This window comes from Littorina saxatilis, linkage group LG13 (genome assembly GCF_037325665.1).
Source record: "Littorina saxatilis isolate snail1 linkage group LG13, US_GU_Lsax_2.0, whole genome shotgun sequence".
Classification (NCBI taxonomy): Eukaryota; Metazoa; Mollusca; class Gastropoda; order Littorinimorpha; family Littorinidae; genus Littorina; species Littorina saxatilis.
The window spans coordinates 23,389,632-23,405,451 of NC_090257.1; the positions used below are offsets into that span (position 1 = coordinate 23,389,632).

The 15,820-nt window shown below is 41.3% G+C and overlaps 1 protein-coding gene and 1 long non-coding RNA gene across 2 annotated transcripts in view; one reads left to right on the forward strand and one right to left on the reverse strand.

Moving 5' to 3' along the window:
- LOC138945313 (protein Wnt-11b-2-like) overlaps positions 1-15,820 on the forward strand; it is a 130,964-nt gene that overhangs the window by 92,814 nt on the left and 22,330 nt on the right. Inside the window, exon 3 of the mRNA XM_070316730.1 lies at positions 1,163-1,446. Coding sequence (XP_070172831.1) covers positions 1,163-1,446 — 284 coding nt within the window. The remainder of the gene's footprint in view (positions 1-1,162; positions 1,447-15,820) is intronic.
- LOC138945314 (uncharacterized) lies at positions 2,106-10,356 on the reverse strand. Its single transcript, XR_011448954.1, has 3 exons — positions 9,256-10,356; positions 8,255-9,094; positions 2,106-5,464 (listed from the first exon to the last, which is right to left on the reverse strand). It is a non-coding gene; the product is annotated as an uncharacterized lncRNA (long non-coding RNA).

Here is a 15,820-nt window from a genome sequence, read left to right on the forward strand (position 1 = left end):
GTGTGAGATGGAATTTTTTTACACAATACATCACGCATTCACATCGGCCAGCAGATCGCAGCCATTTCGGCGCATATCCTACTTTTCAAGGCCTATTATTCCAAGTCACACGGGTATTTTGGTGGACATTTTTATCTATGCCTATACAATTTTGCCAGGAAAGACCCTTTTGTCAATCGTGGGATCTTTAACGTGCACACCCCAATGTAGTGTACATGTACCAGACATCAACAGCTTGGCTGCCTCCTGTGCAGAGTGGGAATGTTGTGATGAATTAATCCAGAAAGCAGCCAGGCTGTTGCTTTTTGGTATGTGTGCAAGTGAAAGCGGACTCTTAATTCAGGTTCAACCTAGACTGAGATATAATGTGACCCTCCACCACGAAATGAGTCGCATGTCACCTTTGCATGATTTTCATATTTTTACATTTTCCTAAAGAGTTTTTTATGCTCTATCCAGTGGTGAAAACCGTTTTAGAAAAGAGCGAAAACTGTTTGAGTTATAAGCCTGTGACTAAGGTGACCCTCACACTGTTACCATACACTCCCCGGACTTATATTAAGCCTAGCGCAGAACCGCGCGAGGTGACATGCGACTCATTTCGTGGTGGAGGGTCACAGATATATGGTGGCTGACAGAAGGAGTTAGATGATTAGGGAAACTAATGTTAAAGGTTGAGTGTTTGCTTTGGAGATTTACAGCCATGCATTTGTACTTGACTTTATCGAAATGCTCTCTTTTTCTTCGTGTTCTTTTGAAGTGAGATCTTTCATTGTGGATGGCACCGAATCTGTAGTTTCTTTCTGTGTGTTTCTTGTGTGTTTGTGTGGCACCAGCCAAGCGATGTGTCCTCTGTTTGTGTGCCTGGTTGTTGTAGTTGTCAGCATAATCGTCATCGTCGTCGTTGCTGTTGTTGTCCTCGCCCGTTCGATGGCGTCTTTAATTTTGCTTCACCAGCTTTGTCTGGTTGTTGTTGTTGTTGTTGTTGTTGTTGTTGTTGTTGTTGTTGTTGTTGTTGTTGCTGTTGTTGTTGTTGCTGCTGTTGCCGCTGCTTATGCTGCTGCTGCTTCTGCTGTCGTGCAGCCGTCGCCGTGGTTGATGCTATTGCTACTCCATCAGCCTTTTTCTAACAATTCTCCCCCCGTTTTCTCTTTCCAAACAGGCACACGAGAAAAAGCCTACGTGTACGGCATCGCGGCAGCAGCCATGGTGCACACGATTGCACGTGCTTGCAGCATTGGGGTCACGACAAAATGCAGTTGCGGTGTCCTACCCAACACTCCCCCCTCTGGCACCTTCAAGTGGGGAGGGTGCGGGGACGACCTTCATTTCGGGACCTACTTCACCCAAAAATTTACGGACGCGACCTTGAGGTCAAAGACCGGGAAGGTGAAGAAGTCGACCAAAGCCATGATGGACGAACACAACTTCGCTGCGGGCAGACATGTGAGTTCATGAAGTTTTTTATTTAATTTGGCTCTGTTTTGGTTTGGTTTGGTTTAGGTTAGTTTGTGGTTGTTGTTGTTTTTTGTGGGTTTTTTTTCTTCTTTTGTTTGTGTTTTGTTTTCTTTTGTTTTCTTTTGTTTTGTATTGTTTTGATTTGTTTTGTTGTGTTGTGTTTAATTGTGTTTTGTTTTGTTCAGTTTTGTCTCGGGTTTTTTTTTCTTCTTCGTTTTCGATGGGTGAGTGGTGGGGTGAGGGAAGATGGGAGAAGGGGGTGTTGTTGGGACTGGGGGTTTCGGTTTGGGGGGGGGGGGGAGGGCGGAGTTAGAATAGGGATGGAAGTCCCGTGTGTGTGCGATCGAATACGTGCCTATTTGTCTGCCTGTTTGCTAGTTTGTTAAAATGATATGGGATGTCTGCTTACTCGTCTTTCTGTTTCCTTCTTTCTTCCATTCTTTCCTTCTTTTATAGTTTTTTGTTCAAGCCTGTATCAGAAAAGAGACTAGGCTTTTGTCTCCTTTCTGTACACACATAGTGAAACCTTTCAGTCTCTGTAGTTCAAAATCACCATTGGCTTTCACTGAATATTGCTGACTGCGATTATTGTCTCTGTATAAGGCACCCGACCCGTCGAATGTCTGCATCTAACACCTGGAACCTTAAAGTGTAACTAAACAGACATTTTGAAGTGTCAGCTTTACTGAATTGCTTTATGTTTTGTCCAAGTATAGACCTGTAGAAGCGATACTGGACGATTTTTCCAACGTTTACTGTGTTTTCTGATTTACTACGATTTTTTAAAAGTGTTGAACCCATTTCAGATTTACCTGCTTATCTGTTCTTGATTTGATACTTCCAAAGAACAAGTGGTACTTTGAGTTCCGGTTTTATGTTTTAACCAATCAGAATTTGGTTCCTAAATAAAATCGTCTGCTGCCTGTCCCAGCAGAGTCAGCAACAAGCACTGCTTGCCACATGTGTGATGTTACCAACAGAAATAACCATAAATTGGGCAAGGTAGCAATGTAAATGAATTGGATCTAACTAATGTGCTTGTACTGCATCTCTGGCCTTTGAATTCACTCCAAATGCACTGGCTCAGCGTGAGAGGCAACATCCTGTCGAAGTCGTAAGCACGAGGCTGACTGGGAGATTATTATTCGAAGAGCATGCTGAAACGGATTGTAAGTACAATATTTTACATGTTCTCGACATTTCTGTTGATCTTTCCTTAACTTTAATTGTTTCCTTGATTTAAAACCCTAGGGCTTGTATTTTCAGTTGTGATACTAAGCACGTATCTTTACCACAGTATCTGATCACTTCGCACTTGAATTTTGGAATGATGAAGTGGAATTATTTCTGGATCTAATTTATTCCTTGTTCCCCCCCCCCCCCCCCCCCCCTCTCGATTCCTTTTTTCGCCACATATGTATTGTCGTGTAAGGGGGTAGATGCGTGTACTGGCTGATTTTTTTATTTTTTTACTTCGGTCAGATACAGATGATTGGAAAAAAAACCTTGTCAAGGATTTCAGAATTTAATAGATCTGTTCGAAGTTTTTACGGGATGGGTCCTGTTACAATACAGACTGAATGTGCGCAAGATGAACTTTTGATTAAACATACACACACAAATGAATCTCTTGATTATGTTATACGGCGAATGTCCAGTTTCCACCACCTCGTCTGTGGTATGTTTTTATACTGTTTGATTGAATAGACTGACGTGCATTCTTTCGCAAATGTGCGCGCGTGTGTGTTTGTCTGTGCCTCAGACTTATTAATCAAAGATGATGTTGCACATTGCAGATCTATGCGACAGGAGCAAGTGGACAAGACAGCTACATTTGTCTGAGCGAAGATCCAACGGTAAGCTCTTTTAGCCGAAGACAGCGAGCCTGGGTGCATGCATGCAAGCTTCTATCATTTTCGTGTGAGTGCTGCAGGGCTATTAGACGAACGACTTTTCATTATTCTTGATTTGGAGATCCATGCAGGGTATTAGAAAGTGCAGAATATACACGTTTGAACAAATACGATGTGTGTTTGCTCTGAAAAAAAGAAAAAAACGCAACAAACAAACATTGTATTTGTTTAAAGTATCACAAATATTTATTACCTGTATCTGCATGTTTTGATAATGATGAAGGGTAAATTACTTTGACGTGTGCTTTTTTTTTTTTAACCACACTGATAACGAATGATAGAAACACACACACTTAATAACATATCCACAAAAATTGTAACAATAAATGTAAGCTGAACAATGCCTGCAACACATTTGAGGCCTCAGAAGGAAGTAATTATGAGATTCAGACAGAGAGAGAAAGCCCAACACGAAACCAGTTGTGACATTTTTTATTTCATTATGTAATATTAAAAACACGACAACAACGTATTTCCTGTACTTAGTTTCGTGCAATTATGGATTGCAAAGTATGTCTAATTGAGTGGCATACAGAGGCACAGTTGCATGAAAAACCAACTCGGATCAGGATTTTACATGGACACAACCTAGAATTTAACATCCTGGGGGGAGGGGGGTACTGCGCCTTTCAGATCAAGATGTAAAGATCTATTTTAAATAATACTTATTAGAAGGGAACAAAATCAAACAAACTACAACAATCGTTCTGAGGGGAGAGAATTACCTCTTCCGAAGAAATTACCTCCCTTGCTTTTCTTGTCGTGACTTATGTAGAGTAAAGTGAATAGAAAGTGAATCAGTCAGTAACAAAAAAAAAACCACAACATTTGTTAACATCAATGAGGAGTCTTGAAGTATTTGTCAATGTTAATCTTGTATGCATAACAAACAATATATTACGGATTGATAATTAAAGAAAATCGTCTCTTCTACAGGGTTGACCCCCCTAAAAAGGACACCCACAACCATGCAAATTACTTCTGCATCTGTTGAACCAATTATTTTATATATGGTATTCATTAACTTCAGTTTATGTTCTGCCTTTCCAGTAAGTGGCAATTTTGTAAATTGATAATGGTCTGACTTTTGTGCAATTTTAATTTTTTTCTCCAAATTCGGGGGTCGACTAAACAGAACGAGTTTTGACATTGAGCGGTAGCCATTTTTACCTAATTTAAACCCTTCAGGCTTTTACATTTTTGATTATTTTGAATGTCTGAGTATGTAAAAACATCTCCTTCAACCCCCAGGCTATCGATGACCTGAAGAAAGCATGCAGTTACAGCTAGGTTCAGGGCAATCCTCAGACACGAAAGCGTTGGTGTCATTGGTGATGCAAAAGTTAGATAATTTAACCTACAAATTTGCCACTTTGTGAACTGCACATGCATAAAATCAAGTTTAAGTATGCTGAATATGAAGTTATCCAGTCAATTGGTGTAGAAGTTATAGCATGTCTGTCAGTTAACAGTATTTAAAATCTCTAAAGTAAAATCTGACATATTCGAAAGTTTTGCATAAACACCCAGACAATTTTTACGATATTCTCCTAAGCTTCTCCACTTCTCAGCCCTGTCTTGGAAATGAATTCGAATAAGGCAGTCAAAATAACTTAGTTTGGAGCACCCATCAATCAGAATAAGCATTAACTTTTGACACAGGAAATATCTTCTACCGAAAGCTCTCCTGGTTTTATTCTACATTTTTCTTGCATAATGGTAACAAATTTAATGATAAATCTAAACAACAAAGTGACTGTGGTAAGATGAACAAAGTTAAAAAAACAAAGGATTACTGTAAATGGTTTACGAATCGAAATCTAAACAAGTTTTAATGATAAGTAAAATGATAAAAATTTTTTTTTAAAAAAGCTAACGTCCTCGCATTTGTCCAGAATTATTCCATGTTTAACATGGGAACAGAGGGATAATTGGTCTAAAGAATTTTTAAAAAGGAGGGTTAGGGTAACCCTAACCCTCTTTGGACTATCTGTATGCAATGCCCGCTATAGGTGAAAGACTTTTGTGGAAGCCATGGAAGAATGCATCGCTGTTGTGCTGGTTCAGCTTGAGGTCCTGTCCTAGCGAATATCCTGCACACACAAAAACACGACTTTTTAAGCCACTTATGTTGCATTCCGTGACATAGCTTTGTTAAAACCGTGTGCCTGTCAGATAATAATGACAGATTTTGTTGATATACATTTTTTTTAAGACACCCCATATAATATTGTTTGACAATCTCTTTCAACATAGTTTACGAATCACCAATGTGTATACAAACGCAAATAACCCACAGGTCAATAAATTACTTTCCAGAGAGAGAGAGAGAGAGAGAGAGAGAGAGAGAGAGAGAGAGAGAGAGAGAGAGAGAGAGAGAGAGAGAGAGAGAGAGAGAGAGAGAGAGAGAGAGAGAGAGATTAAAACTAGAAAATGTGTGCTATATAAAACAAGGATAATCACTGTCAAATCTTTGCTTGTACCTGCATGGTGTTTACTGCGCTATATACACAACCTGTTTTATTTCATTTTTTTTTTTTTTTTTTTTTGGGGGGGGGGATGTTTTGTTTACTGCTTTAGTCATTGAATCCACCCGACTTCGATTTATTGTTCAGTGATGGGTAATTGTGTGACCAACTATGTAAGTTAGTGATTGTTCTGGCTTCATACAATGACATTGCATTAATTTTATAAGTGTATGTGTGTGTGTTTCAGGCAAAAGCTGATATTACAGTCCTAGTTGTATGCAGTACCTCTGCTTCTTCGTTCAGGAATCAAAGTATACAATCTAAACCGATCATTTTGTTCAATAATGTTCAGCTTACCATCCCGAAGAAGGCAGTAACGTGCCGAGATATTGATTATAGATATTAACGTACCTAACCTGGTTACTGGTGTGTTTTCTTTTTATTTCAATAATGTAAATGTGTGACAACTTGCAGGGTACTTGATGTTCAGAGCAATTTTCTGGCAAAAGACCTTTTATGGATCCAAGAAAACTTTTGTCGTGGTGCACAAGTCAATCAATTTGGTTGATAAATAATTTGTGCTGCATTTTCCCTGGTTCCAAAACGTAGTATGTATTACCACATGTCCTTACCTGTCATTGGCATCACATGATTCTCTGCAAGCAGTCTTTTGTGGAAATACGTCATTTAACACTTGCACTTATAGTAGGGCTGATGGGGTCTATGTCGACCAAAAGAGTGGGATTCTCTGTAGGTCGAGTTCCTGTAGGTGGATTCCCTGTATACCTAAGACTTTAAAATTGGCAATCTAGTATACAGGGAATCCCACAGGGTGCAGTTTTTCAATAAAACTTGCAAACCATACTCGAATTTCTAAGAAATATCAAAAAAAGATCGAAAAACATCAAATTCTAACGATGTCGCTAAGCATCACGTGACTTTCATTGATATTAGCAAAACGCTACAGGAACTACACTTTGTGGTATTCCCTGTATACAAGATTGCCAATTTTAAAGTCTTAGGTATACAGAGAATCCACTTACAGGAACTCGACCTACAGTGAATCCCATTCTTTTGGTCGACATAGACCCCATCAGCTATAGTAGGTGGCTGTGGAACGGTAGACATGCAACGACAACGAACAACAAAAGACAAAGTGTGGAGTACACTCATTTTTCTTAACATACGCTAAGTTTCTTTGAGAATGCTCTAAGTGAAAATCAGGGGTTCCTAGGCCTGATATCACAATTAAACAGCTTCTTCTCAGAATCAGGAGGGAAAAAACGAGATGTCGTGACAAGAACAGACAGCAGCAGCAGCAACAACAACATTGCTAAATCGTCGCTTTAACAAAATTTCATGTTTAGTATCGCAGACAAAGCACGGCTACTGATCCGACCAAAGCCACACTTAATTCATGCACGATGGGCACATTGTTATGGCCAGCTTGTTAACGTGAGCATTGTGTATGTTTTACATAGAATTGAATGTGTTTGTCGTTGTGTCTGTCATCTATCTTAGTCGTTTGATTTAGAATAAAGCAAACTTATTACAATGACGATTTTCTTCGGTTTTTGATGAAGGATTGGCATCAAGACTTTTCCTATTTTCCAACTCTGCCACCATACACTGGCCGTTCAGGTCTGCATGTCGACCACATGGTGTGTGATCAGATTTTTCGGACATGTTCACAATGCTTACATGACCACCAAGTGGAAAATCAGTTGGTATTTGTTATGTTTTTGTGTAAGCACAATCTTCATACAAGTAAACAGAAACAGTTTTGTTGCAAACAGAGCCTTCATAAGAAAAAATGCTTCTAAGTCAAAATACATACCCCTTTTTCGTATTGCGTAAAATATACCCATAAATTCTGGACATCATATTTTTATTTTTTTCACAACAATGAAACCAAACTTTGGCATATATGTTTCAGCAATATATTCACAATAAAACCTATGAGTTTGAAGGCTGCATCTTGTTTTCATTTCATTTCATTTCATTTTCATTACTTTATTGTCCCATCGCTGGGAAATTCGGGTCGCTTCCTCCCAGTGGAAAGCTAGCAGCAACGGAGTCGCGCTACCCAGGTGTCTGCGTGTTTAGGTGTATTCAGCCACCTGCACTTAATTATGGCAGAATGACCATGGTCTTTTACGTGCCATTGTGATGACACGGGGGTGGGACATGGCTTCCGTCTCTGGGTCTGCACATAAAGTTGACCCGTGTCCGTCCCGGCCCGAATTCGAACCTGCGATCTTCCGATCACAAGTCCAGTGCTCTACCAACTTGTTTATTTTTGAGAATGTTTTTGCAAACCCATGCAAATGGCCAGTTTCTGGGGAAAGACTGGGGAGATAATGGCCAGTATAGAAAGAGTTAATAAGTAAACTAATGTCAGAAGTAGGTATTTACCTTGTTTGCCTTCGCGTTCTTGATAGCCCGCTGCAGCATTTGTATCACTTCCCTTGACATTCAAAACGCCAATGTATTTCTGAAAGGAAAATAAAGATATTGACCGAAACATCACACAAGTGGTATATCATGCTTGGTTTTGTTTACAGTGCCTGTTCTACGACCACATCTGATTGTAATTTAAATAAAGAAAAACTGTATCCATTTATTACTTCTCTATTTGTGTGTGTTTGTGTGTGTGCAGGGGCGGATCACATCATTTTTAAGGGGGAGTTTCCACATTTCTTTTAGGGACAATTTGACGACGCGAAGCGTTTAGTTGAAGACGCGAAGCTTTCAACCTCCTTGGGGGGGGGGGGGGGGGGTCCGACAAATGTTGATAAAAACAAGGAAAATGGATCAATCTGAGCCAAGAAACATCCCCTAATACACCTTCCAAAAAAGTAAATATATTAAGAAGAAACATTTGAATCACAACAAGGACAATTGATCGATCTGGCGCAACCTGAGCAAACTAATTAGCCAACTTCTTTCCAAAATCGTCACTTAGAATACAAAGGCCGGCTCCTAAGTGGTCCGGAAACCCCGGAACCCCCCTCCGGATCCGCCCAGTGTGTGTGTGTGTGTGTGTGTGTGTGACCGATGACCTTCTCTAAATTCTAATCGTTGCGTTTGCATGGTAATAAAGTTTTAATACTGGATATGCCCATGAAAAAATATCATTTCTTGTTCATGTCATTGTGTGTGTGTGGACCGTGACTTCTGCTTGCCTCGACGTCTTCAGAAAAGACAGAAAATGCCAGCAGGCGTATGTTCTTGGAGCACTCAGTATGCCGTCATCTGCAAACCAATAAATACAAATTATTCAATTGTGTAAATAAAGAACAATCATTTTAATATCACAACAAAAAATTCATATAACTGTAGTCTTCACCAGAGGCATCCACTACACTATCTTTAAATAAAACTGCCGTAAAAAATTGAAATACTATAAAACTTACCCCCACTCAGATCTATTTGGGATTATTCAAGTTTCAACCATGAAACGATGCCGGTTTGGACAGATCTGCTAGTTTGCCGCTGAAACTGAAATCAAAGGCGATCTTCAGAACTATTTCTAATCTTGTATTTGTGATTAATATAAAATACTGATCTTCCCAATAGAAGCTGATGTGTATACACATGACCAGGACAAGGTATTTTGTTACAAGGCATTTACGCAGACGTCGCAGTTCAAAATATCGTTTTAGATCTGATTTTGTACAGCAGCCTGTGTGATTCAGAATCGTCTGCCCTTTTTCGGTTTAACATTTTATGGACGATTCCTATGAGGCTGCTCAATCATAACTGATGACAAATTCAGAAACAGATGATGGTTTCAAGTAGGCTACAGTAATGATTCGTTAAAAATGTCAAGCCACTCGTCGATCATTCACACTCAAAGAACCCAAGCCAAATCTGCTCTGGTTCCGAGCAGCTTTTTCCAACTGAGACCCTAATTGTTACGCATCTGCCGCGAAAAGATAGACCACAAACAAGCGGCACTGTACCATGCTTTCGTTTATGTTGCTAAACAGATTAAATGTGCATTGTAAATGTGCTTACAGCAAAGAAATGCATCCTTACTTACCACAACAATACTGGTACCACATTCATCGCACTTGTGTCTTCTTACCAAAACCTATCGATATGTTTGTTTACGATATATTGGTAATTACTAACCGTTGACTATTTTTCAAAAATCTGAAATGACTTTTAAGAATCAAAGAAAGATTCGCTAAAACGGTTGACTTCAGAAAATAAGCAATATTTTTCTGAACCATGAAATAAAAATCGAAAACTCCGTTTGATCTTTTATTTTGGTAGATTGATGACAACAGCCGGAACTGAAAGTACCAGAACCAAAAATTAAGGGCATTAATCAGGTAAACTAAGAAGATTGTCGTTCCTGGCGCGCACTTCACATGTCCGTCAAACAGTGTCCGAGTGAGAGAAATTTTTTTTTTTTTCGCAGTTCGACAGTATATCAGGCCCTTCTTCATATCAAAGTGTAAAGGTTGCTGAACGATGTTTTTCCTTTTTGCTTGTTTAGTTACACTTTAAGGGGCCATATTTTACGCAACCAGCACACGTTTTGTAGAAAGGAAGCCCGTGATAAGAGCCTTCAGGACCCACCAATTATGTCTTATTTTCCCCCAGTCGTTTCCAGGCCCTGAATTATTTCAGCGTATTTCGAACGCTCTCACACAATCGAGATCCTGTTTTCAGGGCTGAACTAGACTGTTTTAGCTTTCATTGATATGCGTGTCACTCCACAAGAATGAAAAGAGTTAAAAGGTAATAAGTGTGTCGGTATGCATTCCGCGCCAACTCCACCTGCCGTGGCTATGAAAAGGAGAGTGATGTGGGTGTTCGGAGGTGGTATGGTTGTAAGTTTAAACTAAGAGTGGGAGAAAGCTGGAGGGGACACTTACATTGTTCGTGTTTAGGTGGTACGATGTTTGCTCACCTTAGATAACTAATACTTCATAAATTAGTATAATTTTGTTTTTCTATTGCGAGTGATCTGTCAGTGTCACGACAATACGTGCACAAATGTTAGAAACACTGATAAAATAACTGACAAAAACGAACTAAAAATAACGTTTTTAAATTCGTTTCCATGGAATATCCGTGATTGTCATTTTCATCGTATCATTGATTAAAAAAAAGTTGCTTACAGTAACGTTCAGTCAAATATTGTATTCGTGGTATCCCTTGACATTTTGACGTGCTGTAGTAATACTTCCAAGGACAGTAAACTCAGCCAACTGATCTGGAGTTCGAGTTGTGAATACCTCTCAGCTCGTTTTTCTTGCCAAGATGAATCGTCCTGGCTATAAGTGTCTGTGCAGAGAGGGGGGGGGGGGGTTCTTGTTGAAATAGTTTGGTGACTGACACCAGTTTCAGCATTCTAAATCAATTCAGCAAAAACAAAAAACAAAAACAGAAACAAAATTAGTTATCACCCTGCTCAAAACGCAACCAGACTGTTGGCATTAGGTAGGTGTAAAAGTAAAACGCTGCAAGCTCTAACTCGGTGCAAAACCTGGACAAATCTCTGAGGGTTGACATGATCATTTGTTTGTTTGTTTGTTTGTTTGCTTAACGCCCAGCCGACCACGAAGGGCCATATCAGGGCGGTGCTGCTTTGACATATAACGTGCGCCACACACAAGACAGAAGTCGCAGCACAGGCTTCATGTCTCACCCAGTCACATTATTCTGACACCGGACCAACCAGTCCTAGCACTAACCCCATAATGCCAGACGCCAGGCGGAGCAGCCACTAGATTGCCAATTTTAAAGTCTTAGGTATGACCCGGCCGGGGTTCGAACCCACGACCCCCCGATCACGGGGCCAACCACTAGGCCAACCGTGCCGGTATGACATGATCATTCACACGGGGAAGGAATGTATGTTGAAACCGTCACTACATTTTTGTCTCAACATGGCTAAAAGAATCTTTCAACAAAACAAGGCGGGACAACTCTCGACGCGGACTACTTTAACCCCCAGCGGAGTGACACAGACTGCGAGCTGCGGTTTATTGCCATGACAGCGGCGGTTACTCGGTGGGAACCGCGATTTTGACTTGTAATTCATTCAAACGTTTGGAGACACCATGGTGGGCTTGGCACACAAATCATTATACTTTGCACCTAGAATTGTCCGGTGTTAGAATAGCGTCACCCTGGTGTCCCGCGGGGAATTGTTTGAATTGTAAATTTTCTGACACTTTTTCTGTTTGTTTATCTTTTAGTTTTGGACGCGGCCTTTTCGGTGTGTTACAAAAAGTGGTTGTCAGATTGTTGTTGTCCCTGAGGCTGAACTTCGGGAATGCCCTTCTCTGTCTGTCTCTCTGTCTCTGTCTCTGTCTCTCTCTCTCTCTCTCTCTCTCTCTCTGTCTCTCTCTTGTTACATGTTGTAATGTCAGTTTGAACGGACACTCAAGTAACTTTGTGAACATGTACTTTCGGCTTCAGTTTTGATATTTTAGCATTCGAATACCCCTCCCCATATCCATCCCCACTTGCATTGGTCATATTGCCATTCTTCTGACTTCTGACCTCTCTCTCTCTCTCTCTCTCTCTCTCTCTCTCTCTCTCTCTCTCTCTCTCTCTCTCTCTCTCTCTCCACTATATATTAAACTGACACGTTTAATTAATTCCGTAGTATTTATTTTAGACCACATTTTTCTTATTGAAGATAATGTGCTTCTCCGCCAAGAGAGAGAGAGAGAGAGAGAGTTTCTTGACATTTTCCTAAATTGTACTCCACATAATCAGCCAAATTAAAATGTTATGTTTTACTTGGGGAAACAAATCAAGAATTAAAACATAAACCGATCAGAGCGGGAAAATACGCCTGTGGATTTTAAACCAAAAATAATGACCTGACGGGCCCTCCTTGAAGAAATCCATCATGGTAACTGTCAAATCAAAGATAGCGCATCTCTTGAGATGAAAGCGAGGCTGGTGCCTGCGTCACAGAACTGTAAATTTGACACGACACATCAAAGGACAGACGTGCAAGGCCACTTCAAGGGCAAGGTAATTCAATTTCAACACGCTGCACAAACTTGAAAAGCAAAACATGAATGAGTCGATGAAATATGGCGTGTGAAATGCAAAGGATTTGAAAGATGAATCAATTGTTGCGTGTGAAACTAAAGTGAATGAAAAGCGATCTGTCTGTCTGTCTGTCTGTCGGTCTGTGTGCCTGTCTGTGTGCCTCTCTCTCTGTCTCTCTCTGTCTGTCTCTCTGTCTCTCTCTCTCTCTCTCTCTCTCTCTCTCTCTCTCTCTCTCTCTCTCTCTCTCTCTCTCTCTCTCTCTCTCTCTCTCTCTCTCTCTCTCTCTCTTTCTCTCGGTGCACTGCGTGCTCTCTGTCTGTCTGTCTGTCTGTCTGTCTGTCTCTCTCTCTCTCTGTCTCTCTCTCTCTCTCTCTCTCTCTCTCTCTCTCTCTCTCTCTCTCTCTCTCTCTCTCTCTCTCTCTCTCTCTCTCTCTCTCTCTCTCTCTCTCTCTCTCTCTCTCTCTCTCTCTCTCTCTCTGTAACATTCTGTCCACTTTCCCATTTAACCCCATAGGATCATCTGACACAAGTCTTCTTCTCCTTCGTGCGCGTTTGAGGGCTAAAACTCCCACGTGCACTCGTGAGCACGAGAGGGTTTCTACGCGAATCGGCGCTTTTGCCCCGACATTATTAAGGCAAGAGTTATTTCAGAACATTGTCGATTCAAACCAATCACATGCCAAAGAAAACCATGTGTACGGCTCCGGGCAATGGGTTTACAAGAAGGTGAGACTTGGGGCTTAACGACACAGTCCTTCTCGTATAAACAATTCGGCTCACCATTTTGGATCTGGCCAATGTGTATGGGATAAGATTACTTCTCCACTTGAACACATACCCCCTCCCCCCTTCCCCCCAAAAAATGAATAAATGAATAAACCGAAAAAGAAACATAAAAAATACACCTGACTGCTTGCTGTGATTCAATTGAATTTGACGGGCGCAATGGCTTGGTGGTAAGACGCCATCTTGAACACGCGGCCAGTACCGTGTAACTGGCCTTGAGACCGATCGATTCAAAGGGGGCAATCTCAGTCATCTGAAAGAGGGAAATCCAAACGCAATCCGCCTTGTTCGATTTTATGGGCTTGGACGCTAATAGAGAAAAATAAGAAAATCAAAAGCTGGAGTCCAGTCTGGACGAAACTGCTATCAAGAACGCAGAATTGATTTATTCTGAGATTTTTTTTTAGCCGTAAGCGCCATTTCTCATTTCGAATTTCTCATAACTGCTGGCGGCTGCAGTGAAACCAACAAAGGGGCCTCACTCTGGAAGAGTTTCCTGCTCCGATAAACATGGCGCTTACGGCTAAAAAAAAAACTCAGAAAAAATCAATTCTGCGTTCTTGATAGCAGTTTCGTCCAGACTGGACTCCAGCTTTTGGTTTTCTTATTTTTCTCTATCGTCCAAGCCCATAAAATCGAACAAGGCGGATTGCGTTTGGATTTCACTCTTTCAGATGACTGAGATTGCCCCCCCTTGAATCGATCGGTCTCAAGGCCAGTTACACGGTACTGGCCGCGTGTTCAAGACGGTAAGACGCCGACCTCCCAAGCGGAAGGTCGTGGGTTCCAATCCCGGCCGCGCCGCTGGTGGGATAAGTGAGGAGATTTTTCCAATCTCCCGGGTCAACTTATGTGAAGACCTGCTAGTGCCTTATGCCACTTCTTGTGTACACGCAAGCACAAGACCAAGTGAGCACGGAAAAGATCCTGTAAGACATGTCAGAGTTCAGTGGGTTATAGAAACACGAAAATACCCAGCATGCTTCCTCCGAAAGCGGCGTATGGCTGCCTAAATGGCGGGGTGAAAACGGTCATGCACGTAAAAATCCACTCGTGCAAAAACACGAGTGTACGCGGGAGTTTCAGCCCACGAACGCAGAAGAAGAAGAAGAAGAAGAATTGAGTTTTTTTTATAAATTAATTGTTTTGAAATTTCTTGAAATTAATTCATAAATAAATTCCCACTGGGCACAGAGAACACCAAGGTGTTCACTTTCGGTATATGACTAAGCGGAGGGATGGCTTTATTCCCTGTAAGAGCAGGGCTAGCTTTGAGACGCAGACCCCCAACTGTTCATACGAGATCGAGAAGAAGCGTGCCTTTAGCAGGGGTAGGGAGGGAGAATTCTTGGAAGGGAAATCTGGAATGGGCGATGTAGGGAAGCGGACGGGAAGAGGGATGGCTGGGGATAAAAAGCAAGCGCTTTCCAGGTGCAATCTGGTCAACCCCTACAGGTATGTGACATCTGCGGCCAGCGATAGAAAACACAGATAAACTCAACAGAATACACCTCAGAGTTTATCCACATCAGTCCCTACCATCGATGCCTTTGGCGAGATAGTCCTCCGTGATTCTTTTGATTTTTTTCGATTTTGTTTTTCGTATCAAGGTTCAGACGGGCGCAGTGGCGTGGTGGTAAGACGTCGGCCTCCTAATCGGGAGGTCGTGAGTTCCAATCCCGGTCGCTGCCGCCTGGTGGTTTTCCGATCTCCCAGGTCAACTTATGTGCAGACCTGCTAGTGACTTAACCCCCTTCGTGTGTACACGCAAGCACAAGACCAAGTGCGCACGGAAAAGATCCTGTAATCCATGTCAGAGTTCGGTGGGTTATAGAAACACAAAAATACCCAGCATGTCTCCCCCGAAATCGGCGTATGCTGCCTGAATGGCCGAGTAAAAACGGTCATACACGTAAAAATCTCCTCGTGCTAAAAACATGAGTGAACGTGGGAGTCTAAGCCCATGAACGCAGAGGAAGAAAAATAAACGTATCAAGGTTCGGTTGGAATCAAAGCTTACCATCAATATAATCACCATCTGAATCTGTGCGACGCACGGATTTTTGGTTTTATTTTTCTCTCTTTTTTTCTAGCCAACTTTCTCTTCCAAGTTATTTGTTATTGAGACGTGCTATATATTGTACTAGATGATTACCCGCTTCGCCG